This window comes from Schistocerca americana, chromosome 2 (genome assembly GCF_021461395.2).
Source record: "Schistocerca americana isolate TAMUIC-IGC-003095 chromosome 2, iqSchAmer2.1, whole genome shotgun sequence".
Taxonomy (NCBI): domain Eukaryota; kingdom Metazoa; phylum Arthropoda; class Insecta; order Orthoptera; family Acrididae; genus Schistocerca; species Schistocerca americana.
The window spans coordinates 358819238-358844998 of NC_060120.1; the positions used below are offsets into that span (position 1 = coordinate 358819238).

The 25761-nt window shown below is 39.1% G+C and overlaps 1 protein-coding gene across 3 annotated transcripts in view; it reads right to left on the bottom strand.

Annotated features, from left to right (window-relative positions):
- Window positions 1–10059: 10059 nt before the first annotated feature.
- The window catches only part of LOC124590332 (galactokinase-like), a 148198-nt gene continuing 132496 nt past the window's right edge, over window positions 10060–25761 (bottom strand). Inside the window, exons 5-8 of one of the 3 annotated variants that reach the window (XM_047131641.1) lie at window positions 23264–23445; window positions 18499–18652; window positions 12710–12830; window positions 10060–10566 (exon numbers count right to left, since the gene is read on the bottom strand). In XM_047131641.1, coding sequence (XP_046987597.1) covers window positions 10450–10566; window positions 12710–12830; window positions 18499–18652; window positions 23264–23445 — 574 coding nt within the window. In that variant the 3' untranslated portion in view covers window positions 10060–10449. Of the gene's footprint in view, window positions 10567–12709; window positions 12831–14858; window positions 14915–18498; window positions 18653–23263; window positions 23446–25761 lie in introns of those variants that run through there. The other 2 variants (XM_047131643.1, XM_047131642.1) reach the window with 2 other exon arrangements.

Below are 25761 nucleotides of genomic sequence, written 5' to 3' on the forward strand. Positions count from 1 at the left end.
CCAAATGAAATACATACCAGACAGATAGACTGGAACCTACTGTGGTGATATATTTATTGCTGTGAACAACTCAGTTATGTCTAATAAAGTAAACACTGACTCAGAATGTGAGATAATTTGGGGTGAAAATAAGAGAATGATTTGCTTCAGAAAAAAAATTGAATATGCTTTGTGCAAATACCTTGACCATGCCATAGTGATAGGGGGATATTTCAGTACAAAGTTATATATTGGAAGGCACTTTCATTTTTAGACAGTACACTTGTAATGGAAATTTATTGGATCTGCAGACAAGAAACTGTCTCGAACCTTTTGATTATGTGATCAGAATTAGGATACAGCGTCCAGAAGGTAATTATAACATCATTGATCATTGGTGTTGAATGAGAGGTCAAGAAAGGAAGACCTTTCTGCAGAATAAGAGCAACAGGGAAATTATTACAAACTATCTGAGCAGCCAACAGTAAAAATTCACTTCTGGGGCGGAGAATATGGATGATCAGTGTTACAAGTTGTGAAGTATTGTAAGTCACATACTACATAAGTTTTTACTTTGGAAGATTGTGAGGTATGTAAAGGACCCACCACAAGTCTATAACAATATTAAAAAGGTATAAAAAAAGACCTCATAGCACAATCCTTTCTGACAGGCCACTTATGTAGAATGCTAAAACAAGGCTTTAGTTACATTTGAAACATTCAGTGGAATCAAAAGCATGATTTTACTTGTCCAATACAGAAAGAACTCTAAGAATGTTTAGTCCTACACATAATTAGTTAATAGATCATAGTATTATTCCAAATGTTTGTTGATCATGATGACACAGAAAAGGGAACAATAAAATGAAATCTGAAATCCTAATTTTTGTTTCCCAAAGTTGTTTCATGAAAGATCACAGTACAGTGATTACTTCAGATTACTGCAAGGATACAAAAACAGGAAATAGAAATAAGTTAGCACAGCTCAAGGTGCAAGTTACATTCTATATTGAATATGCCGATGTACTGACACCCTCTTCAAGCAACAGTCTGTTGTAAATCACTGGAACAACAGAGCATCCCAAGTGATTAGGAAAAAAAAAAAAATATGCAAGTCCATCTTTAAGGCCAACAGATGCACAGACTTATAGACCAATGTCATTGGCATCAATATGCTGTAGAATTACATAAAATATATTGTAAAAGTTATTTGATAGGACTGAAGATTTTCTAACAAACAATATCCAACACATAAGTCGTAATGGTGACACATCATCAGATGTAGAAGTATCATTAGCATAATTGATTAGAGGGCCACTTTAGAAAATTGTTACAAAGGCATCTTTTCATCAACAAACAAAAATGTAATGTAATATGCATAAATAGATGAGAAGATATTATCTTGTTGGGCTACCCAACCAATGGCCAATCACAGCCATCACAAATCTACATATGTCTGTCAAGAGTGATTTTAAAGTGGAATGATTGCATAAACCTAGCCTTGGGGAAGGCTGATGCTAATTGTTAAATAAGGTTAGTTGCTGTGGAACACTTGCCAAGTAGGACTACTGGAAAGAACAGGGAAGACTTAAAGAAGGGCTGTACCACAGCTGCCTGTATTTGTGGCCAGAGGCTAAAATGTGATAACAAATTGTTAAGACCAACAGTATTAATGTGACTGTGTGGTAGTGAACCGAAGTGTTTCTTTGTGTATTTTTGCATCTTCAATGTAACTGTGACCTACTGGACTCTACTAAAATTAGAGCATATAGTTGTGACAATAGTAAAAGAAAAAACACAAATGTAAGCACAGAATTCTGTACAGTTTGTAGTGTTTTTATACGTACATTTGCATCTGTACTATCTAAATGACTCTGTCAACAAAACTGGAACAAAACTTTGAACAGAACCTGAAAATAATGTTTTGGATTCCTAAATTTAGTATCTGAATCCTTTCATAGGTGATTATGCATTAATATTACAAATACTTCATACATCCACCCCGATTCACAGACTTAGTTTTGCAATACCCAGGTAGTACAACAGACCAGTCTTTTGAAATTCTCATTTGTTTTTCATACATAATACTAGTTTGATTTAAGATATTAACAATTTATGCATTATTCTACTTGTAGACGCTGAAAAATATTGTGTTTCTGGTTGCAAGAGTAATTACAAATCCAGCAAGGAAAAGGATTATGTATCTGTGTTTAGATTCCATACTGAAAAAAATGCTGGATAAAAACATTTCCAGGAGCCACTGGAATCTCTCCAACAAAGTGTTGTTTACATTGAAGATGAGGAATGTGATGTGCCAAGAGTGGAAGTTTACAAGAATTCTGATGAATAGAACTGTTAAGAGTTACTTCATCAGACACCACTGCTTTTATGAAAAGTGACGCAAAAATTATTTTCTCGGTTACCATCACATTTAAGCAAGGCACACTCTCCATTACAGTGTGATCTAGAAATCAGAAGGCAATGTTCTTGTAAAGAACAGGAGGAAAAGAATAATTAGGTCTGGTTAAAGGAGGACATTATACTTGTGGCAACACTGATGTGCCATAACATCTCTGGTGCACAAAAACTCTTCGGGCCAAGGTGGCCATTATGTTTTGTCTATTTGATACTTTTGATGTGTAATGACGTATGTCTGAAGTGTTACAATAAAAATTTGCTCATTGTTTTAACAAGTGGATCAATGGGTTGTTATTTATAATGATAAGGACCCAAAACTCCACATTGGTGACCCCGACGACAGTTTGTGACGCTCTTCCCGTGTTCTACGTGAGTTCAATAACAATAACAACCATGTGTGTACGAGTGAACCGCCTGTATCGTCATGTGGCCTATGCAACGAGGTGTACCACCGTACGATTTCTACGGTCAGAATCCGACCATGCCACCCATCTGTACTATGCATGGACTCTATACATCGAACATTTCGAGGCCCTTCGATCTGCGAGTGGATTGCAGTACCACAACACTCACAGACAATGCACACGTACCGCCCGCCATATTGCCTCAAGATCGTTCTTTCGAACATACAGGACAAAGCGTGAAAAGAGATCCGGACATTCCACTGCTAACGTCTCACCTCAGGGGTGCGCAGTCCCCCTCAGAACTTTGCACCAACTTTCGGAGCAGTGCCACTACATGGCTGCTACATCATCCGCGCTGCGAATCGGTTCCGCGCCTGGCTATGCACAGCCGCCAGCCTCAATTTTCTAATTGAACTGAACAGTGTATAGTGAATATGACCTCTCCTAATACCTCGCCCACTTTTGCTAGACATCAGACAGCAATAACAACTGATCCAAGGGGTGTAACAGTTTACGGGCCCCCGGGCTTACCCCCACCCCCCACCCGCAGCTCTCGCACCTACCGTGTTAACTTCCTCGCCCAGATTGTTACGCGCGGCTCATGACTCTCATATCAAAGTGTTAGGTACGGCGCCTTTAACGCTTAAACTGTCAAAAGACTTGAAGCTTTCGTGGACTTTTCATGTGGCACAGACGACTTGTCCGGTCCTAGGCATTGACTTTCTGCGACAACACAAATTTTTGCTAGACATTCCGTGAAGTACATTAGTCCACCAACCTTCGCAAAAGACTATTGCCCTTACGGCCACTGCCTCTGTATCACCCATTCGGTCAACAAACATTGACACTTCACTATTGCAGACTGAATGTGCTCTTGTTGCAGCCAAGTTAACTAGTAACAGTTGCGACATGCTACTACAATGACAAGAAATCAGGGAACTCAAGCAAACGAAGGCCCAGCTCACCTCCCTTATCGAGCATACCGAACAGACATTACAGAGCACGAAATCCGAAGTCGCCTCACTTCGGGGTATTCGCTCTTCGCACAAACTGGCATGCGCTCAAATCATTGACTCATTGCAGGAGTGTTCAAATGCTAACAACGCACCCCTCGCGCATAGCATGTTATCAATCACAAGCGGCACATGTCACACACTCAATATGACTGAGGGCCCTCCGGTCAGACACCAACCATGACGCCTGAATCCACACAAACTCAAGGCGGCAAAAGCAATAATCTCGGACCTATTAAAAGCAGGCATTGTACGCTCATCCTCCAGTGACTGGTCGTCACCGATTCTTCTCACACCGAAGAAGGATGGTTCCTACAGACTCTGTGGCGACTATAGACGTCTCAATGACCGCACAATCATGGACAATTATCCAGTACCGAACATTCAGGACTTCGCTTCTCAGTTGGCAGGCACTAAAATTTTCAGTGTGGTAGACTGTGAGAAAGCGTATCGCCAAATACCAATGTACAAACAAGATATCCCTAAAACGGCCATCACCACACCCTTTGGCCTCTTCGAATATATTTACATGCCCTACGGATTAAAAAACGCTGCCCAAACCTGGCAGAGGTTCTTAGATACAGTGTTACGACCCCTACCTTTCTGCTACACGTACCTGGAAGACATTTTGATCTTTTCTTCCTCTCGAGAGGAACACGAGCTTCACATCCGGGCGCTGTTTGACATATTACAATCCCACAGTGTGATCGTCAACCAAGACAAATGCAAACTGAGACAGGATTCTGCTGCTTTTCTGGGACACATAGTTTCAGCCGATGGTATCCGGCCACACAAGAGAAAATAGACATTATCAAACAGCTGCCGATACCAGAAACATACCATGAACTCCGCCAGTTCTTAGGAATGATCATTTTTTTCCACCGCCACATTCGAAGAGCCGCCGAACTACAGGTCTCCCTCACAGACGCACTGCGCGGGCCACAAATGTCAGGCGACAGGCGCGTGCCGGGGACAGACATCATGCGTGCGTCTTTCAAAAAACTCAAAACCGCACTCACGGAAGCCATCACACTTGCCCATCCACACCCGGATGCAACACTTTCGCTCACCACTGACACTAGCGAAATATCTATCGGCGCAGTACTTCAACAACACAGAGGAGAGATGGTGCAACCTCTTAAGTTCTTTTCAAAAAAACTTTCTCCCTCTCAGTGCAAAAGGTCCGCTTTCAACAGAGAGCTCTTATCTGTCTACGAAGCCATTAGATATTTCCACGAAGACGTCAAGGGACGCCTCCTCACAATCTTTACAGACCACAATCCTCTCGCCCAAGCACTCTCAAACCCTCCAGCCGGCGCACCTCCTAGGAGGTTCCGTTATTTCGACCTCATTTCACAATACACAACTAATGTACAATACGTTCGAGGATCCGACAACATAGCTGCTGGTTATTTCTCCCGGATCTCGGGCATATCTTTCTCAATCGACTTCGACACTAATCACTCTCTGCGCCTGGCATGCGAGACGATCCCCGGCGCACGCTTGGAGCTATGTTGTGACACTTCCACTGGCGTGCCATGTCCCCTCCTCTTTGCGTCGCTTGGTGTTTGATGCACTGCACAGTCTCGTCCACCCGAGCATTTGCGCAATTACGCGCATCATTGCCGAGCATTTCGTATGGCCTTCGCTTCGCAAAGACTGTCGCGACTGGTGTCGCACTTGTATTTCATGCCAGCAGTCCACAGTCGGATGCCACTGCATGCCCCCCCCCCCCCCCCCCCCCCCTCAGGCATCTTCCGCTCTCCTTCTGGCAGACTCCGCCACATCCAATTCGACATTGTCGGCCCCCTTCGCCATGTGGATGGTTACCAATACTTGCTTACTTTTATCGACAGAACAACTAGATGGGTCGAGGCAACCCCTCTAGCCGATATTTCGGCCGAAACAGTCGCCAAAGCTGTCCTCTCCACATGGGTTGCATGTTTCGTCTGCCCTGAAATTATTACTACAGACCAAGGCCATCAATTCGAGGCTGTCCTCTTCACAAAAATGTGCGAGCTCTTCGGCGTCGGCCGCATTCGCACGACAGCCTACAACCCCCAATCAAATGGCTTAGTGGAATGATGGCACCACACATTAAAGACAGCGCTAATGTGCCCAAGGAACGGTGGTTACACGCCCTCCCGTGGGTACTGCTAGGCCTTCGTTCTGTATATAAAGATGACCTGCAGTGCCCGGTGGCCGAATTGCTCTATGGCAAGCCACTGACCCAACCAGCCGAGTCTGTCGAGCCTTCATCGCTCCAAGATACCATCGAATACCCCGTGCTAATCGAGAACATACGACAGACGATACGAGCACAGAGAACACTCGCTCCGAAAGCACACACTCCGCCTAAAACTTCGTGCACCAGCGGTTAGACACGTGTGAAGCTGTGATGCTTAGGGATGATACAGTGCGCGCCGCCCTGCAACCCCCATACACAGGCCCTTACAGGGTACTCAGGCGCTCGTCGAATACAGTCAACATCTGTATCAAAGGCAAACTCTCGACAGTGTCAGTGTCTCGACTCAAGCCGGCGTGGGCCACTGCTGATGACAACTCCAGTGACCTACACCACCAACCACGACGACCTCCATACCGCCGCTTCCTCAAGGGATGACACGCTGGCCACACTCCCTTCCCCAACGCCGGGAGCCCTCACTGGGCAGAGTCCGGGGTCCATGCCCTTCACCCCACCCTCTCCTGCTATGCCCGTCACACACTTCTCACCCGACATTCAACTACCCACTACCGTCTCCATTCACGTCTCACACTTTTCACCGTCTGACATCTGTATAACTACCACAAAAATTATTCTCTCTTAATCATTCACGCTCCCCCCGCTCCGCTGATGATGACACCTTCCAACTTTCCATTCTCCACTCCTCACCGATCCCCAATTCCTTAGATCCTTCCCTCATTCAATCTTTCATTGACGCCACAGGGACACTGTATGTGTTGTACCCCGTGTCTCTGTCTATTCCCCCACCCCCTCTGTCACCTCACGAACTGGTCGCCACATACTCCCACCGGTGTGGCACCGTGATTACATTTTTCCATCCAAAAGGGCTCGAACCTTAGCCCCGCCCCGCCCAGTTCCCCCTCCGGACGAAGACAGTGGGACACCTGCACTCTCCCCCCACAACAGCCAGAACCTCGTGCTCTGCACTGTAGGAAGGGGGGAGGGGGGGGGGGGGCTCTGTGGCAACACTAACATGCCATAACATCTCTGGTGCGGCAGAAACTCTTTGGGCCAAGGCGGCCATTATGTTCTGTCTATGTGATACTTTCGATGTGTAATGACGTATGTCTGAAGTGTGACAATAAAAATGTGTTCATTGTTTTAACAAGTTATTTATAACGATAAGGACCCAAAACCCCACACACTAAATTTTCAATGTTTGTATACTGCTTACCAAGAAAGAATAAACAGTATAGAAAAGTGCAGTATTAAAGTTAAAGACAATGAAATATTCCTTTATACTGCAGACTTTTCTGAAGATATGCCTCAAGTCAAAGTAAGTATCCAAATCAACAACAAACTCATTTCAAATATACTGTTACCGAATAAACTTCAGTATTAATTTGTTACTGCAAATGTGAATTCATATCACAGGAAAAAGATACCTTATCCGTTTGATAAATCGATTTCATTGCAACAATATTTCAAATTATGTAATAGATGTCAAATGTAGTTAGTTCCACAGTATTCCACAGACCAAACTTTGGAGTGCCTGTAATATGTTCTACAGTTTGAAATTGTGTTATAGTCTATAATTAGCAGTTTTATACAGCGTTCACAGTTAAAAAAATAAGTAAACAACAAAAACTAACAAAGACATCCCATTTCTGTCATCTTCATGTAGGTCTACTGTGTTATCACAGAACACAGGGAGACTATCTTATTCTATCCATGACCTAAATCTTTCATGTTGTTATAAATATGTGTTGGAGGTGACTACTATGAAATCTATAAAACATGTATAAATTACAGTTTAAAAAATAATGAATTGGTCTTGTTTCTTATACAAATTCCACACCCATTTTCCAGTCACCCTGTATCAGAAAGATGTGTAAAAGAATTTAAATGGATACTTATGATCTATAATGGAAAAAATCACATTCAATATGCTGATGAACAGGATATAAAAAGTTGGTTAAAATAATTATTATGTCACAGCCATATAGAAAGATGTAAAGGATACTATGTTGTAGTTCCTAGAGACTGTTAAGCTAATTTAATGCTATTTGTATACAAATGGAAGTGATTATACATTCAAACAAAAGTAGATTGAAATAACTACAAGTCTGGGAAATATTGTATGTAGGCATCTCATAAAACTGCATAGTTACTGAACTTGTAACTATAAATTTCTGATGAGAAATGTCATAATATGCTGTTATGAAGTAAGCGTGAGTTACTAATAAGTTTATCACAAATGTTTGCAATTGTTGCAATGAACTGAGCATAAAATGTGTAATAGCAACGTAAAGTTTGCATATTATTGCAAGAAATTTTCATTTTTTGGAATCATATCTACGAAAAGAAACGCAATACAAATGTAGAATAGCTGTCATGCTGTCTGCACTCAGCAAAATCTGAAATGTAATCTTAGTTTAGCCAGTCCAATGACATCCAAGTTACAATGTTTTCAGTTTGATAACTCTGGCCTATAGTAGAGGTGGCCATGATCTTACACTTCATCATGGTTTTCTTTAATTAGTACAAGAGCTGAACAAACTCAAGTGGAAGATGCTATGAGATACGTGCTGTGTATCAATTAGAGCATACCCTCAATCTTCCAAGAGCCCTTGTTCCAATGTATTACTCTCACTCACTTATATCTTGGGTAACTATGACTTCATCAGGAATAGAGAAATTCATGCATACAGTGAATAGCAACAATATTCCTTCCCATGAACAATCTCCTAATGGAGTGGGTAATTTGGGAGGTTTGATGGGGGAGTGGGAATTCCAGTACATCACATTACTGTACGGTCACTTTTATTGAACAGCTGTATATATAGATTATACTTTTCTAATATTCCTTACGCAACTAATTCAACCCCTAAACAAGATGATTTTTATCTGTGCTTCAGAAATTCTATATTTGTCTCACTGTATCAAGAAGAAAAAGGCACATGTAGATTTCTTGGGTGTCAACAATACGTAAGCATCTGAAAAAGATGGGCCAGAATAAAGAAGATGCTTCCCAGTAAAGCAAATGTTACTTCAAGTTTAGCTAAGTTTTAGTGACATCCAAAAAGAATGTGCAGGAAAAAAGAATGTAGGTTCTTGCCCAATGCAGAAGAAAAAAAAAAAAAAAAGATTCTTAGAACTGTTAAGCCCTTATCCACCATGAAGTCTAAAATAACAGAAAATTAGGAGCTTGCTACATTTGTAATAATACCAAAAACAACGAAAATGCTCAACGGTAACAGCTCCAAAATATTTTATATTTTTTTCTCTCTGAGTAAAGAAGTTCTGCCTTTCACCATCAGTAAGAGGGAGGAGTAAAATATGACAGACTAAAATACACTAATGGTATTTATGATTAAGAAGTTTCTGTTTTTCTTATGTTGAGCTGTGATAATATGTCTCTTAGTTTAGGTGTGTGGAAACACCAGTATGTGTGTGTATGTACTAGGTACCACTCACATCCGATCATTTCCTCTTGCACATTCTTCTCTGCACAAAATGGCATATGTAAATGTGGTATGTTTGAAACTCTAACCAGTTTACAATCTATACCACAGCTCCCTCTCTCCACTATGCAGTTCCTTCTTTTGTGAGGTTGACATGCTTTATAATTAGAGAAAATTAGTTTTACATAATCCTTAGAATATATTCTTCATTTGACATCAGCCTGAATAAATATACAGAAAATATGGATTATTAGTTCAATTGCCACATCTCATTTGTTTAATTTAATGAAATTACTAGATTACCCCTCTCAGAAAAATGAAGAGCTCAAGTAAACCATTGCTAAAAAAAAGGAAGGAAACTCTGATGTTCTGTCTTTTTTTTCCTTTTCTTTTCTTTTCTTTTCTTTTTTTTTTTTTTTTTTTTTAAAAAAAAAAAAAATATTGGTTCTGTGTATTAGGTTTTGAAGCGACTGTACAATATTACAGTTATACACAACAGAGAGAGAGAGAGAGAGAGAGAGAGAGAGAGAGAGAGAGAGAGAGAGAGAGAGAGAGAGAGTGTGGAGGGGTATCAGCAATGTTTATGAAACATTCAATTATTGGTCTGGAAAATCATATAATTTGCTTTAAGATGGCATATAATGTACACTTTGTTGCAGAGTGAAGAGAAATGTTTGTAATAGTTTAATAAGCAAAATGGCAAACTCCTTGAGAGAAACACTTCTAACTGATCAATAACATAGTGCCTTTTGTAAAACACCACCTAATCCCATATTTTCAACCTTAAGATTTAACACCCAAGATATGACTTCATCAGTTGTACTAATTACATTAAAAATTAGTCTAGTAATAGTTTTCATACAATTATTCAAAATCTGAAATAGTTTTGCTGTATGACTAAATGTGCAACACTATGTAGCCCAAAACAAGTGCTCACAAATATAACAATTCTACAGCTGTCATGGCAGTATATGGTTTCACTGATATTACTTCCCTCTCACAACTGTAGCTCCTGCAGATGGGGTGACTACATAAAATGTTGCTTTTCCTTTGTACTTCTTTTTTGTATTGTTTATGACTTCATTAACAGCATCTTTATACACCTGAAACAAGAAGAAAACAAAACAGAAAAACAGTAAAATCTGTAGACTCTCTTTGTTGTATTATTTTATTAATAGTTAAGCCCACATAACATATTTTGTTAGAATGAAAATACAAATATTTATGCATTTATTATACCATGTGATTCATGTTTATGCAGAATTCCAAAGGGGATGTGGCTGGAATAAATTGACTAAGAGGAGGAGATGGTATTTGTTAAAATGAAAATTATATTTGTTCTAATGACATGCACATCATAGTTCTAAGAATGTGGAAAACTAAGTCAGAGAAAACATGATTTTGTGAACAAGAAACATAAAAGAAAGTAGGCAACAAAGCCAGAAGTGAATAAGAACATGATTTGGTGAACAAGAAACACGGAAAAAGTAGGAGATATTTTTTTAAGTTAATAATAATACACTCAGATCATAAATGAAAGACAATTATACACTGTAATTATAAGAGAATAAACTCCTTTCTGACAAAATTATCAGCTCTTTCCATATCTCTTTCATCACAAGATCTATAGAATATTATGAATGAATTATAAGTGAATGAACATGGAGCTACAAAAGAACACAAATATTTACATAAATAACAACAATCACTAGCTTAAGGAAGTAAAGAAGATGAAATCAGACTATTAGCTGAATTTTTCTTGTCCTCTCATTCATTTGCATGTTGAATCTGTTATTTTCTTTTAATGGTCTTGTAATACACAAATTACAGTTATAAAACCTATAGCTGTAATATTAGACCTTAAATGCAACTTGTTACTATGTATCAGTACACTCTAAGACAAAAAATTATGCACCATGATTGAGTTATGCATATTGGCCACAGATTGATATTCATAGAGGTATCTACAGAAAATGAAAGATTGTTAACCTTGGTAGCTGATGGATGAATGTGTGATGCTGCAGAGCAATTTCACTGCGCAGCTGGCAAAGTTAGTAAACAGGGGACATGCAGCCGGGGTCAAAGAAGTTGGTTGGAGTAACTGGCAAATTGCTTGAAATTTGAATAGGAGCACTGCCACTATTTGATAATACTGGCAGAAATGGATGAACCATGACAGAATACAGGGTCTAGAAGGAAGTGGTTGATCTAGAGAGAGCACTGAGCAATTGTCAAGGAGACACTCGGGGGCTCAGATTCATCATTATATCAGTATCACACAAGTACCATTAATAGTAAGCTCTCAGAAAGGTGGCTGAGCTCACAGCACTCTTTCCTCTAACTACCATTGAACTCTGAATACCAACTAGCCTTTTTGCAGTGGTATCAGGCACATTTGGCCTGGAATCTCATTGACTGGAGTAGAATTGTCTTCAGTGATGAGTCCCATTTCGAACTGAGATCTGACCAATGAAGATGTGTCTGGAGATGCCCTGGACAGGGGATACCAACCTGACTGTCACTCACCATATGGCCTGACAGTCAGCAGTGATGGTCTGCGATGCTATTTAATTTCATAGCAAGACACCTTTGGTTTTCTTCCATGGCACTCTTATAGCACAGCAGTATGCTGACAATATTCTGTGCCCTTGGCATGATATCTCTCAGGAGAACATCCAACAACTCTAGCAATCAATACCAAGCCAAATAACTGCTTGCATAAGGGCCAAAGGCGGACCAACACATTACTGACTTGGTTAATTTGTGAAGCTCTTTCTCTTAAATAAATCATTAAATTTTTCTGAAATTGTAATCATTTGTTCATCTGCACATGTACATCACATCTTTCGATGTCTGTCCTATTCGGATAATTCCTTCAGGGTGTTTCACTTTTTTGTCTTAGAATGAATAAGAGTACATAAAAGTAAATTAAAGTAATGTCTGTGGATCAAGCTGTGACCAGGCATCAGCTTGAGACTTCCTTCACTGCAGCACTAGGAGGGGAAGGGTGATGGGCCCATCACCCCAGTTACTTTTTATTCCCAGACAGATCCCCAGTACTCCTTTGGTAGCAGGTTGAGTGAACCTGCAGTCATCCCAAAGGGACTGGAATGAGGAAAAATCTCCACCCATGTCTGGGATTGAACCCAGGACCTCCAGTGCTGGAGTGTAGTGTTCTACCCACTAGACTACCACTGTCACAGATAATAAGTCTAAATATTAATATTAATCTTTCTTTGAACATACCAGTGTCACTGTGCAGCCTCCAAACCCTCCACCAGTCATGCGAGAGCCAAGCACACCTTTCACCTCAGTAGCTGCCTTCACCAGCTGGTCTAATTCTGCACAAGAGACTTCGTAGTCTGACCTTTAGAAAAAGTAATCTCTCTTTGTACGAGATTCAGAGTTAGTAATAACCTGTTAGATACCTAGGATGTAGTAATGTGTTGAGGGCATATCACATAATTTTAGTTGGCATAGGGCAGTATTTGAAGGATGTGGAGAAATAATGCTACATAACTGTACTGCTGCACCATTTCCTTTAAACTAATAGTATAGAGAATAAGTAAATGCCATCACACATTCCATCATAGTTGAGTTAGTTAGGAGCTACTGTACTATGAAATAAATTTACTACGAAGATCATGTAACTGCAATATAGCTCCATGCATAATTTAAAATTCTGCATTATACACTATGTTATAGAATTCTGTTACCATGTTGGAGTACCTTGATGTCAACTCACATCCAAAATGATAAAAATGGAAATGTCGTATGGCTAGGGCCTCCCGTCGGGTAGACCGTTCGCCTGGTGCAGGTCTTTCGATTTGACGCCACTTCGGCGACCTGCGTGTCGATGGGGATGAAATGATGATGATTAGGACAACACAACACCCAGTCCCTGAGCGGAGAAAATTTCCGACCCAGCCGGGAATCGAACCCGGGCCCTTAGGATTGACAGTCTGTCACGCTGACCACTCAGCTACCAGGGCGGACATCCAAAATGATGAGAAAAACAGAACAGTGGCAAGTAAAAGATAAGTATCACTGGCAGCTATATAAACAGCACTACTATGTGACATAATTTTCTGCAATAATGACAATTTTTTGTTGATTCAATAATGGACTCTGGAGCATAGTGCACACTGTTGTGAAAGTTCGTAACAGATTAAAACTGTATGATGAAGTGAAATCTAAACACTGAACTTTACCTTTCACAGGCAATGTTCTTATGGAATTAATTATGTGTGCATGACAATGACCCACCAACCAAACAATTCAACCTGCCAGTAGCTTCTTCCTTCTTTCTGAAACTCCAGGGAGAGTCTCCTTCATACTCGAAGACTAGCATGTCCGAGAAAAAGGATAATGTAGGAAATTGCTTCTTAACATCTTAAGGGTTGTTTTCTGTATGAGTCTTTCATTCTGTGATGGGATGCACCTTCTCAGAAACATGTAAACTGAAAATGTTGAATACTCTGTGACTGTTAAAAATCACTGAAATACTTTCATAACAGCACAATTGGAACACCACTGTGATTGTGGACTACCTATTATGTTCCAGGAAGCCTGTATACTGGCAAAAGTCATAGATACACCAGTGCAAAATAAAGGAGGTGACTGGAATTATTAAGAAGTCTGATAACATTAACAGACTGAAACTACAAACTTCCAGCATCTTAGCTGCTAGCTGTCCCAGTATGATGGGCCGCAAGCGGTTATGGGGCAGAAGCCTCACCAGTCACGGACACAGCAGCCTAGACAAACAGCCATACAGGAACAGGCAGTGTACTTGCATGCACACCAGGAAGAAAACATGCCCACTAGAAACCAAGTCCCAATTTTCAGACAGGCATTAATCATCAATAAGCCAATCAGTACACAAATACCCTTCTTCCTACCATATCTCTCTTGTCATGACTAGCCTATTATATTTTAGGGTCAATGAAGTTCCAGAAATATGACTTATTGACACCAATAGTTTGCAATAAGTAGGGGTGTCTTTCCTCTGATAAAACCAGTCTTGCTCTGAGGAAGGCTGTAGTAGCACATCCGACACATCGGTTTTATGCTTTATGTATTTTGAAGTATTTTATATTTTATAAATGGCACAGTACAACATCCAAAAGAATTTTAATCATCTTAATATCTTAATGTGCAAGTTAACTAAAGAGAATAAAAATAAAATAAGAAGTGTGTGTGTGTGTGTCATTGACTTAAAGTGGATTAATTGGCATGCAGTGATACATAATTGATTAGTGAGAAATATGAGCTTGATACAAAAAGTTATAAAGCACAAGTCCTGTTAAAATATCAATTAGTGTGAGAAGCCCTTCCCTACACATGCAGACTGCAAAAAATAACTGGATGCTACCTGCTTCAACTGTAATATTTGAGTGTCTTTCACATACTCCTCATAGGCAAACAGATAACTTTTCAAAGGTCAGAACACTACGAAAAAGCGAACGAGAGAAAACTGTTGTATTATTTCATTTCAATAAGTGAAAAGTAATAAATTTAAAATGAAGTGCTGTGTTACAGTTGTGCCTTTACAGGAAAATTAGAATACTTTACTTTTTCAATTATGAGACACACAGTGTCACATTTCTTAAATATTAAAAAATAAATAACAAAGAACAAAATTATCCTGTTCAAAGTAGTAAACGTCTTACTTTTATGAATAAACTCACTTATATAACTGAAATGAATAAAAACATCAGCAAAACATGCTATGCATGCAATCTTCTTTTTTGATTGGGACTGCAATTTTGTGACTGTCATCTTTGTAACCAGTTCACCTTTAACTTTTTTACTGAAATATAAATGTGTATGTGCAAACAGAAATTACTAAAAAGGAAAAAAAAAATTACAACAAATATTACCCAGTCCTGAGGAGAAAAACGTATTGTCTTCACTAGTAGCTATCTCTAAGGGGCAAATATTTTAGGTGACTCCTGAAATTCTATTATACAGTGCCACACATCTTGTGCCCTTAACACATTGACTGCAATATGGTCACTGGGAGCCACAGCAGGAGGTTCTGCTCTGCTGCAAGTGGCCTTGTGGCAGTCAACATGTTAATGGTGAAGTGAATTAAAATGTACGCATTACTTTAGAAGGATAATAATAGTAGTTGTTTTACAGTTTAATTCTGTTTTGACTGCAAGACCTGCTGTATGTACTTGTGCTGGGATGATTCCACTGACAGGGACATGGGCAATTTCTTGCCCTATTCTTCCACAATCTGAAATTTAGCTCAGTCTCTAATGACTTTGTCACTGAAGACAATTGAACACTAATCTTCCTTCATTTACATTCCAAGTACATGTTCACTGTATATCCACAAATCACTTTATTCATACATTGTGAGAATACAGTGCTGTTTCTCTTTCCTCAGGCGAACAGATCAAGATGAAGGAAGGAGCTGGTGTTCAAAAATATATGTAATGGCATTAAAAGTTCCTTTGCATTATGTACAGTTTTGATACTGCTGTTTGTGCTGCTTGTTTCGATTTGAAATACCTCACATGGCACTGAATAGAGATCAATGGAATGTAGTCTGTATATATACACACAACATCAGAAGGCATTTGTATTCATTCCTAGGTGCTTCTTGCCCTCACTGATCTGACTTAGAGGGTGTTTTTTGCTGTTACACAGAGCATATGAATTTAGTATTTTGTCCATCTTCAGCAACTGTAGCATAATGTAATTAAATAATATGCAACTGGTAGCATGTAATAAATTTAATTTCTTGACCAGTTTCGGGCACTTAGTGCTCTTCTGCAGAATGTTGTGCCTATCACACTTTACTATTGGCACTCGCAAATAATTTGATAAGCATAACTTTCTGAACAAGGGCACTAAGTGCCCGAAACTGGTCAAGGAATTAAATTTGTTATATGCAACTGGTTGCTTATTATTTCACTATAGAATATGAATTAGTAATATTGTAGAGGCATTGAGTTGTTGACATGCAGACAAACAATATTTTTCACTTTTCTAACTTTTTTTTTTTTTTTTTTTTGAGCATTCTCCCCCCAGGTGCATACACACTAAGTGTGTGTGCGTGCGTGTGTGTGTGTGTGTGTGTGAGTGAGAGAGAGAGAGAGAGAGAGAGAGAGAGAGAGAGAGAGAGGTGCCTGTATTTTATATGGAATACTTGTAATATAGTTTTCATCAATAGTCATGATTACATCATTTGCGAAATTAAAATGAATCTGTAACTTTGTATGTGAGAAAAAATCATACTGTTTCAATTTACTCAGATATTTAATGAAACAAAAGGAAGATGCATTCGAAAATTAAATTGCAGATATAGCACTTCTGCAAAGAATTTTAAACAACAGACTGAATTTAAGTAACAAATTCTTGGCACTTTTACTCTTAGAACTCAAAGTTTGTGACTAATTATACATGATGCTCTGGGTCATCTTTAATTGGACAGGTTTCCTGAATAAAATAACTTGTTATCAGGCTCAGTATTTTTCTAGACCAATAGTCTTGTCACTGTAACTACTTAATGGTCACCGAGTTTTGTCTCTGAACTAGATTTATAAAAAGGCTGTACTTTTTTTATGTCCAAAGACACTTAAATGTCTGTTTTCTTCTTTATCCTCCCAGGTTGAGAATTCCATTTTAGTGTATAATATTTCAACAGATGGTTAGAACCCGGGCAGCACACACACACACATAACACTTGTAGAAAGTATGATACTCAGCATAGTTAAAACAACTAACAGGTCGTACATTTCCATTCAAATATATTTTACTGTTCTACAAAGTGCAAAGCATGCTGTCACAAACATTGATCATGGCAAATAAACTGCAGGTCCAGAGACATTAGTCGAGCTACCTCAGGTCAGCGATATTGTTTTGTGTGACTCAACAGGGTTACATCCCCACAGACTAATGCCCAATCATTGATGAGAAGGTCAGTTGTCAAAAGCAGTATATATAAACACCATGATTTTCTGTCTGTGCGTGAAGGCTAATCCCAGGAACAGGTTTAAAGATTTTGATATGGTTCTCACTAATAAATAGACTGATTCACGAGGAAGGTTTCCACATATATAGTTTATAATTACAGTAATAATGAGTGTGTAATGTATGTGTTGTTATCTCTTTCACATTTAACTGAGTTTGAAATACCACTTTGTGGCAATGACGGGAGCTATGAGTTGGTCAGCTACAGAGGAAGTGGTATACAGCTGGAAAAGTAGTAAAGTTAACAGCCGCCGCAATTCCACAGAGCGGTGAAACTTGACCAGAATCTGTAAATATCTTCCACACATATTATAAATTAAAGTCTCCATTTGTTACCACTATACTACTGCGCACAGACATTTAGTGCTGCTTATGTGTTGTCACTGCAAATCACTGTTACTGTATACATAAATTAAATTGTAAACTTGGTTAGTAACCCTTCAATCTTTAAATTAGGCCAGGAAAATCACAGGAACATCATCAGAGCTAGTTGCTGGAGATAACTGTCATATAATTTGCTGAAAGTATACCACACAAGCCCTAATTCATGCAGCTTGTAATAAATACTCACTAGTCACTAAGTTGTACCTTGTAACACACAGACATGATCAAGCAATTAATACGTAATATTCTTTAGATTTCCCCAGGATTCAATGCAGCGTTTATTACTGTTGAATATGTATGGCAGAAGCAGTCAGTCACAAGATAAGTGTTCTTGTGGCTGTGTCCACTTATTGTGCACTCTCAATTAATATGTTTTTCATTAGATATGTGGATTAAATCTGACACTAAGAAAGTAACTGAGGAGGATTAAAAAATACTAACAAAGCCAGCACATTGACATACAGAAAAGTGATGCATATGTGTCTCAAGGTGTGAGAGGTACGGAAAATTCAAACTACATTATTGGTAGATCAGAAAAGAATCTTAAAACAATCAATATCGTAACTCTGTAATAGCCCAACAGTATCAGAGCTCATAACATTCTGTATGCGGAAGTAGAATTCAAGATTATTTCACTTACAAATTTCACATAAATTAAAACTTGCCTTAATGACTCATGGCTCTCCAACATCAACTTTCCAAATAACGTAAAATCTTTGCTCTTCAGTGCCTCTGCTGCCTGTTCAGTTCTATTAATTTCACCTATGACATGTCTGGCACGACGCACAATATCTTCATCAACCTTCTTCTGCTGTAGCACTGTAAAAAGAAAAAGATATATTCAAGAATACGCTTGCTTCGCATGCAGTCTTAGAAGTACATACCACACACAAAACATTAACATGAGGTATATGTATTATGTGTGATAATATTAATTTACTAAATTAGAGTCCTGTCTGAATTACTATATTAAAAGATTAAATTGCCTTTTAAATGTTTAACATTTTGGTAGATATAATCTGAAATGATAAAATGAGCACAGTTAAATGATATTTATGGAAAACTGGCACAATCAACATGAACAATAAAATTACAAAATTTAAATGCTTCTTGACTGAATGTTTCCTTTCTAAAGAGTGGTGAATGATACAGGAAGTTAGCAAAATGATGAAGGACATTTAGACTACAATGGAAAGAAGAGAAAGAACAGAATAACAGCAACCAAAAATTAACACCAGTGTTGGATAGAAAATGGGATACAATTTAGTAAATGCTGAAAGGAGAAAGAACAGACTAGAACTAACAGACACAGCAAGAAAAATAAAGTATCAAAGAAATTATATACTGAGTCTGTAACTTTCAGAAAAAGAAAGGAAACATAAATTTGTAAATAAACTCCTTTAAAGAATAAAATGGCTTTGAAACTTGAATTGATAGTTTTAAATGCACAAGCCTACATGAAGCCCAAGCCTACCAGAGAAGTACATCTTTATATGCCTACTAGCTCCACAGATGAATAAGAGATTGAAGAAACGTATGCTGCAATAAAAGAAATTATTCATATACTTTCATGGGGGACTGAAAATCTTTAGCAGGAAAAGGAAGAGAGGGAAAAGTAGTAGGTGAATATAAACAGGGGATAAGGAATGAAAGAGGAAGCCGTCTGGTAGAATTCTGCACAGGGCTTAACTTAAGAATCATGAAAGAAGGTTTTATACATGGAAGAGGCCTGGAGACACTGGAAGGTTTCAGATAGATTATATAATGGTAATACAGAGATTTACAAACCAGGTTTTAAATTGTAAGACATTTCCAGGGGCAGATGTGGACTCTGACCACAATTAATTAGTTATGAACTGTAGATTAAAACTGAAGAAAGTCCACTGAATTTAATTCATGAAAGGAGAAAATAAAAAAATGCAGTAAATGAAGCATGCAAAAAGGAATACAAACGTCTCAAAAGATCAACAGAAAGTGCAAAATGGCTAAGCAGGGACGGCTAGAGAACAAATGAAAGAATGTAGAAGCATGTATCACTAGGGGTAAGATAGAAACTGTCTACATAAAAATGAAAAGACACCTTTATAGAAAAGAGAACCACCTGTGTGTATATCAAGAGCACAGGTGGAAAACGTGTCCTAAGCAAAGAAGGGAAAGCATAAAGGTGGAAGGAGTACACAGGGCGTCTATAAAAGGGCAATGTACTTGAAGGCAATATCATGGAAATGAAAGAGGAAATAAATGAAGATGAGATGGGAGATATACTGCGTGAAGCATTTGACAGAACACTGAAAGACCAACGCTGAAACAAGGCCCCGGGAGTAAACAACATTCCATTCCATTAGAACTATTGATAGCCTTGGGAGAGCCAGCCATGACAAAACTCTTCCATCTGATGAGCAAGGTGTAAGAGACAGTTGGAACACCCTCAGACTTCAAGAAGAATACAATAATTCCAATACCAAATAAAACAGATGTTGACAGGTGTGAAAATTACCGAACTATCACTATAATAAGTCATGGTTGCAAAATACTAACCCAAATTCTTTACTGTCAAATGGAAAAGCTGGTAGAAGCCAACCTTGGAAGCTCAGTTTGGATTCCGTAGAAATTTTGGAACATGCCAGGCAATGCTGATCTTATGACATATCTTAGAAGATAGGTTAAGGAAAGGCATACCTACATTTCTAGTATTTGTAGACTTAGAGAAAGCTTTTGACAATGTTGACTGGAATACTCTCTTTCAAATTCTGAAGGTGGCAGGGGTAAAGTACAGGGAGCAAAAGGCCCTCTATAATTTGTACAGAAACTAGATGGTATTTATGAGTCAAGGGGCATGAAAAGGAAGCAGTGATTGAGAAGGGAGTGAGACAGGGATGTAGCCTATCCCCAATGTTATTCAATCTGTATATTGAGCAAACAGTAAAGGAAACAAAAGGAAACTTTGAAGTAGGAATTACAATCCATGGGGAAGAAATAAAAACTTTGAGGTGTGCCGATGACATTGTAATTCTGTCAGAGAAAGCAAAGGACCTGGAAGAGCAGCTGAATGGAATGGACAGTGCCTTAAAAGGATGATATAAGATGAACATCAACAAAAGCAAAATGAGTATAATGGAATGTAGTCGAATTAAATCAGGTGAGCTGAGAGAATTAGATAAGGAAATGAGACACTTAAAGAAGCAGACAAGTTTTGCTATTTGAGAAGCAAAATAGATGATGGTGGTCAAAATACAGGGCTATTACAAATGATTGAAGTGATTTCATAAATTCACTGTAGCTCCATTCATTGACATATGGTCATGACACACTACAGATACGTAGAAAAACTCATAAAGTTTTGTTCGACTGAAGCCGCACTTCAGGTTTCTGCCGCCAGAGCGCTTGAGAGCGCAGTGAGACAAAATGGCAACAGGAGCCGAGAAAGCGTATGTCGTGCTTGAAATGCACTCACATCAGTCAGTCATAACAGTGCAACGACACTTCAGGACGAAGTTCAACAAAGATCCACCAACTGCTAACTCCATTCGGCGATGGTATGCGCAGTTTAAAGCTTCTGGATGCCTCTGTAAGGGGAAATCAACAGGTCGGCCTGCAGTGGGCGAAGAAACAGTTGAACGTGTGCGGGCAAGTTTCACGCGTAGCCCGCGGAAGTCGACGAATAAAGCAAGCAGGGAGCTAAACGTACCACAGCCGACGGTTTGGAAAATCTTACGGAAAAGGCTAAAGAAGAAGCCTTACCGTTTACAATTGCTACAAGCCCTGACACCCGATGACAAAGTCAAACGCTTTGAATTTTCGGCGCGGTTGCAACAGCTCATCGAAGAGGATGCGTTCAGTGCGAAACTTGTTTTCAGTGATGAAGCAACATTTTTTCTCAATGGTGAAGTGAACAGACACACTGTGTGAATCTGGGCAGTAGAGAATCCTCACGCATTCGTGCAGCAACTTCGCAATTCACCAAAAGTTAACGTGTTTTGTGCAATCTCACGGTTTCTGCGAAAAAAATGTTACAGGACACGTGTATCTGGACATGCTGGAAAATTGGCTCATACCACAACTGGAGACCGACAGCGCCGACTTCATCTTTCAACAGGATGGTGCTCCACCGCACTTCCATCATGATGTTCGGCATTTCTTAAACAGGAGATTGGAAAACCGATGGATCGGTCGTGGTGGAGATCATGATCAGCAATTCATGTCATGGCCTCCACGCTCTCCCGACTTAATCCCATGCGATTTCTTTCTGTGGGGTTATGTGAAAGATTCAGTGTTTAAACCTCCTCTACCAAGAAACGTGCCAGAACTGCGAACTCGCATCAACGATGCTTTCGAACTCATTGATGGGGACATGCTGCGCCGAGTGTGGGAGGAACTTGATTATCAGCTTGATGTGTGCCAAATCACTAAAGGGGCACATATCGAACATTTGTGAATGCCTAAAAAAACTTTTTGAGTTTTTGTATGTGTGTGCAAAACATTGTGAAAATATCTCAAATAATAAAGTTATTGTAGAGCTGTGAAATCGTTTCAATCATTTGTAATAACCCTGTAGAGAGGATATAAAATGTAAAATGGCTATGGCAAGGAAAGCATATCTGAAGAAGATAAATTATTAACACTGAGTAGAGATTTAAGTGTCATGAAGTCCTTTCTGAAAATATTTGTATGGAGTGTAGCTATGTATGGAAGTGAAACACGGACGATGAATAGCTTAGACAAGAAGAGAATAGAAGCTTTTGAAATGTGGTGCTACAGAAGTATGCTGAAATTAGATGGGTAGATCATGTAACTAATGAGGAGGTACTGAATAGAATAGGGGAAAATATGAATTTGTGGCACAACTTGACTAGAAGAAAGTAATGGCTGATAGGACATGTTTGGCATCAAGGGATCGCCAATTTACTACTGGAAGGAAGTGTGGAGGGAAAAATTGTAGAGGGAGACCAAGAGATGAATACACTAAGCAGATTCAGAAGGTTGTAGGTTGCAGTAGTTATTTGGAGATGAAGAGGCTTGCACAGGATAGAGTAGCGTGGAGAGCTGCATCAAACCGGTCTCTGGACTGAAGACCACAACAACAACAAATGTACATACAAGTTAGAAGTAAAAATATTTTGTATCAGATGAGGTTACTGAAATGATAACATTATGTAACAAAGACATTTTTTTGTGTTACAAACAGCTGTGATGAACAAATAGAAACTATAATTGTACACAACAGCTAATAAAGTGTATAATAGGTCAATAAACTCATGAAAATAATCTTGGAAGACAACAAAAAGCTGAAGGGATACACAAGATGAAAGAAAGCAATGAAGTAAGAGTGAGCCTAAGGAATGGCATGTTCTGAAAAAGAATGGACAGCTTAGGCTATAGAAGATGTAATTAAAGGATTTAACTAAGATACTGTATTACTTTATGAGTTACCTTCAATGTCACTTAATTTAGCATCTCTCAGGCTTTTCTTTCCAAGCAGTTTTGCAGCTTCTTCACACTGCTTCCTTCTAGTTGGATACTCACTACCAGTCAGTTCATGCCGAACATTTGAGTTTGTTATTAAAATAACAATTTTTGGATCATTGATAGGAACTATAGTTGCTTCCATTGATCTATGAAATTAAACAAAAAAAATTAGTCCTGAATCAGTACAAATGAAGGAACATTTAAAATATGTGCTAAGCAGAACACACACACAGAACCTATCCAAATACATTTTTCAAGATTGATTGTGAGTGTACTATCTTCCTACCTTATGCAATATTTGAACAGTTAAGTAGTGTACTGGTGCTTGCCATTTGATGGGAGGCATTATTGCCAAAGCTGGTCACTTTTGCCAGCATGGACATGAGCCAGTCAGCATGCGTCAGGAAACATGTGAGCAGCTAGAGAGTGCTGTATTGTATAGTAAATTGTGGTATGCAGAAAGTGGTAATGCTTCTACGAAGGATTTATTGTGGAGTGGTTTGAATATTGTGAAGAATCAGACAAAAATTAAACAGGCATTCAATAAGTAATGCAACTTTTTTTTCTCAGCCAATTTTTGTTGAAAAAATGTGGAATTTCCTCTGGGACATTGTGGAGTATTCCTGTTTCAGTCCGTATAGTTTCATGACGCTCCAATAGATGACACCAGTATATGTAGCCTTCAAAATGGCATCTGTAACAGAGATGCATTCCAAGCAGAGAACTGTCAATGTGTTTCATTTGCCAGAAAACCAGAGCACTGAAGATATTCATAGGTGCTTGCAGAATCTCTGTGGAGACCTGGAAGTGGACAAGAGCATGCTTAGCTGTTGTGCAAGGTGTCGGTCATCATCACAACAAGATTTCCAATCTCCCGTATGCCAGACAGCGACACACATGTGATTCTCTGATTCCTACTATGTTAGACTGTGTAGACACTCTCATTCAAGGTAATTTACAGATCACAATCAAATAACTTGCTGCACAACTGGATGTCTCTGTTGTTAGTCCTGATATACTCATCCAACAGTTGGGGTATTCAAAGATGTGTGCCCACTGGGTATCTCGCTGCCTAACTGAAGACCACAAAGAGCAATGAAGGACCATCTGTGCAGAGATGTTTGTGTATTATGAGGCTGATCATGACAATTTTTTGTTGAATGGAGTGGTGCCACACAACCTCTCCCCTGAAGAAAATATTCAAAGCCACACCCTCAGTCAGTAAGGTCTTGTGATGGTCTTGTGGGAATCTGAACGGGTTATTCTATTTGACATCCTCGTTCATGATTCAATAATCAACTCTGAAGTGTACTGTGCTACCCTCAGGAAATTGAAGAAATGACTTCAGCATGTTCATCACCACAAAGTTACAAAAGAACTTCCCCTTCTCCATAAAAATGCAAGGTGCAAGGCCTCACACAAGTCTGCACACCTTACAGGAGCTCACAAAACTTCAATCGACTGTTGTTCCTCATCCACCCTACAACCTGGATCTCATACCTTCACCATTTGTCTGTTAGGCGCAATGAAGGATGCACTCCAAGGAAGCAGTACATGGATGATGGGGAGGTTATTAATGCAGCAAGACATTGGCTTCATCACTGACCAGTAAAGTGGTACACACAAGCCCTCCCAGTAAGGTGACATAACGCCTTCATATTGAATGGAGATTATGTTGAAAAAGAGGGTTCTGTAGCCAAAAGGGTGTGAAATAATGTGGTGCATTAAAATACTGAATAAAACCAAGCTATTTTCAGAAAAAGTGTTGCATTACTTACTGAACGCCCCAGATATTTATTCAGAAGTATACTGTATTTGCTAACAAATGGAAAGTGTTGTTGTTTGCAGCATTTATGTGTAACAGGCAGCCAAATTAAAATGAGACACATGGAAAAGAAGTACGTAAATGGTTTATTATTTCAAAAGTAATCACCATAACTGGTAATACATTTATCCCACGGTGAGACAAGATAATCAATGCCTTTATGAAAAATGTTTGTGGTTGCCTACAGACTATACCCACACATGCACCTCTTCACCTGTAGCACATTGATTGCCATGAATGTCCTTCTTCAGAGCTCTAAAAATATGGAATTTGCATGGGTAGAGATCATGATTGTATGGAAGATGTGCAAGGGCTTTCCCCTAAAACAGCACAGTCAAAGCAATAGGCACACCATTTCTGAGAAAGTCATGATGACCTTTTGCTTTGACTGCAAGTGGCTGCTGTTCATTGACTTTCTAAAACATGGTGCTACAATTAACACACAGTGCTACATGAACATTTTGCAAAAATAGAAGCATGCTATTGAGTCTCAATTACAAAGAATTTCGATGGATGGCATCATTGTGTTGCAGGATAATGCGCACCCACATGTTGCAAAGATGGTTTCAACTACTCTTCAGAAGTTTTTCTGGGAAGCCCTTACACATCCTCTATAAATTCCCAGTCTCTCCCCATG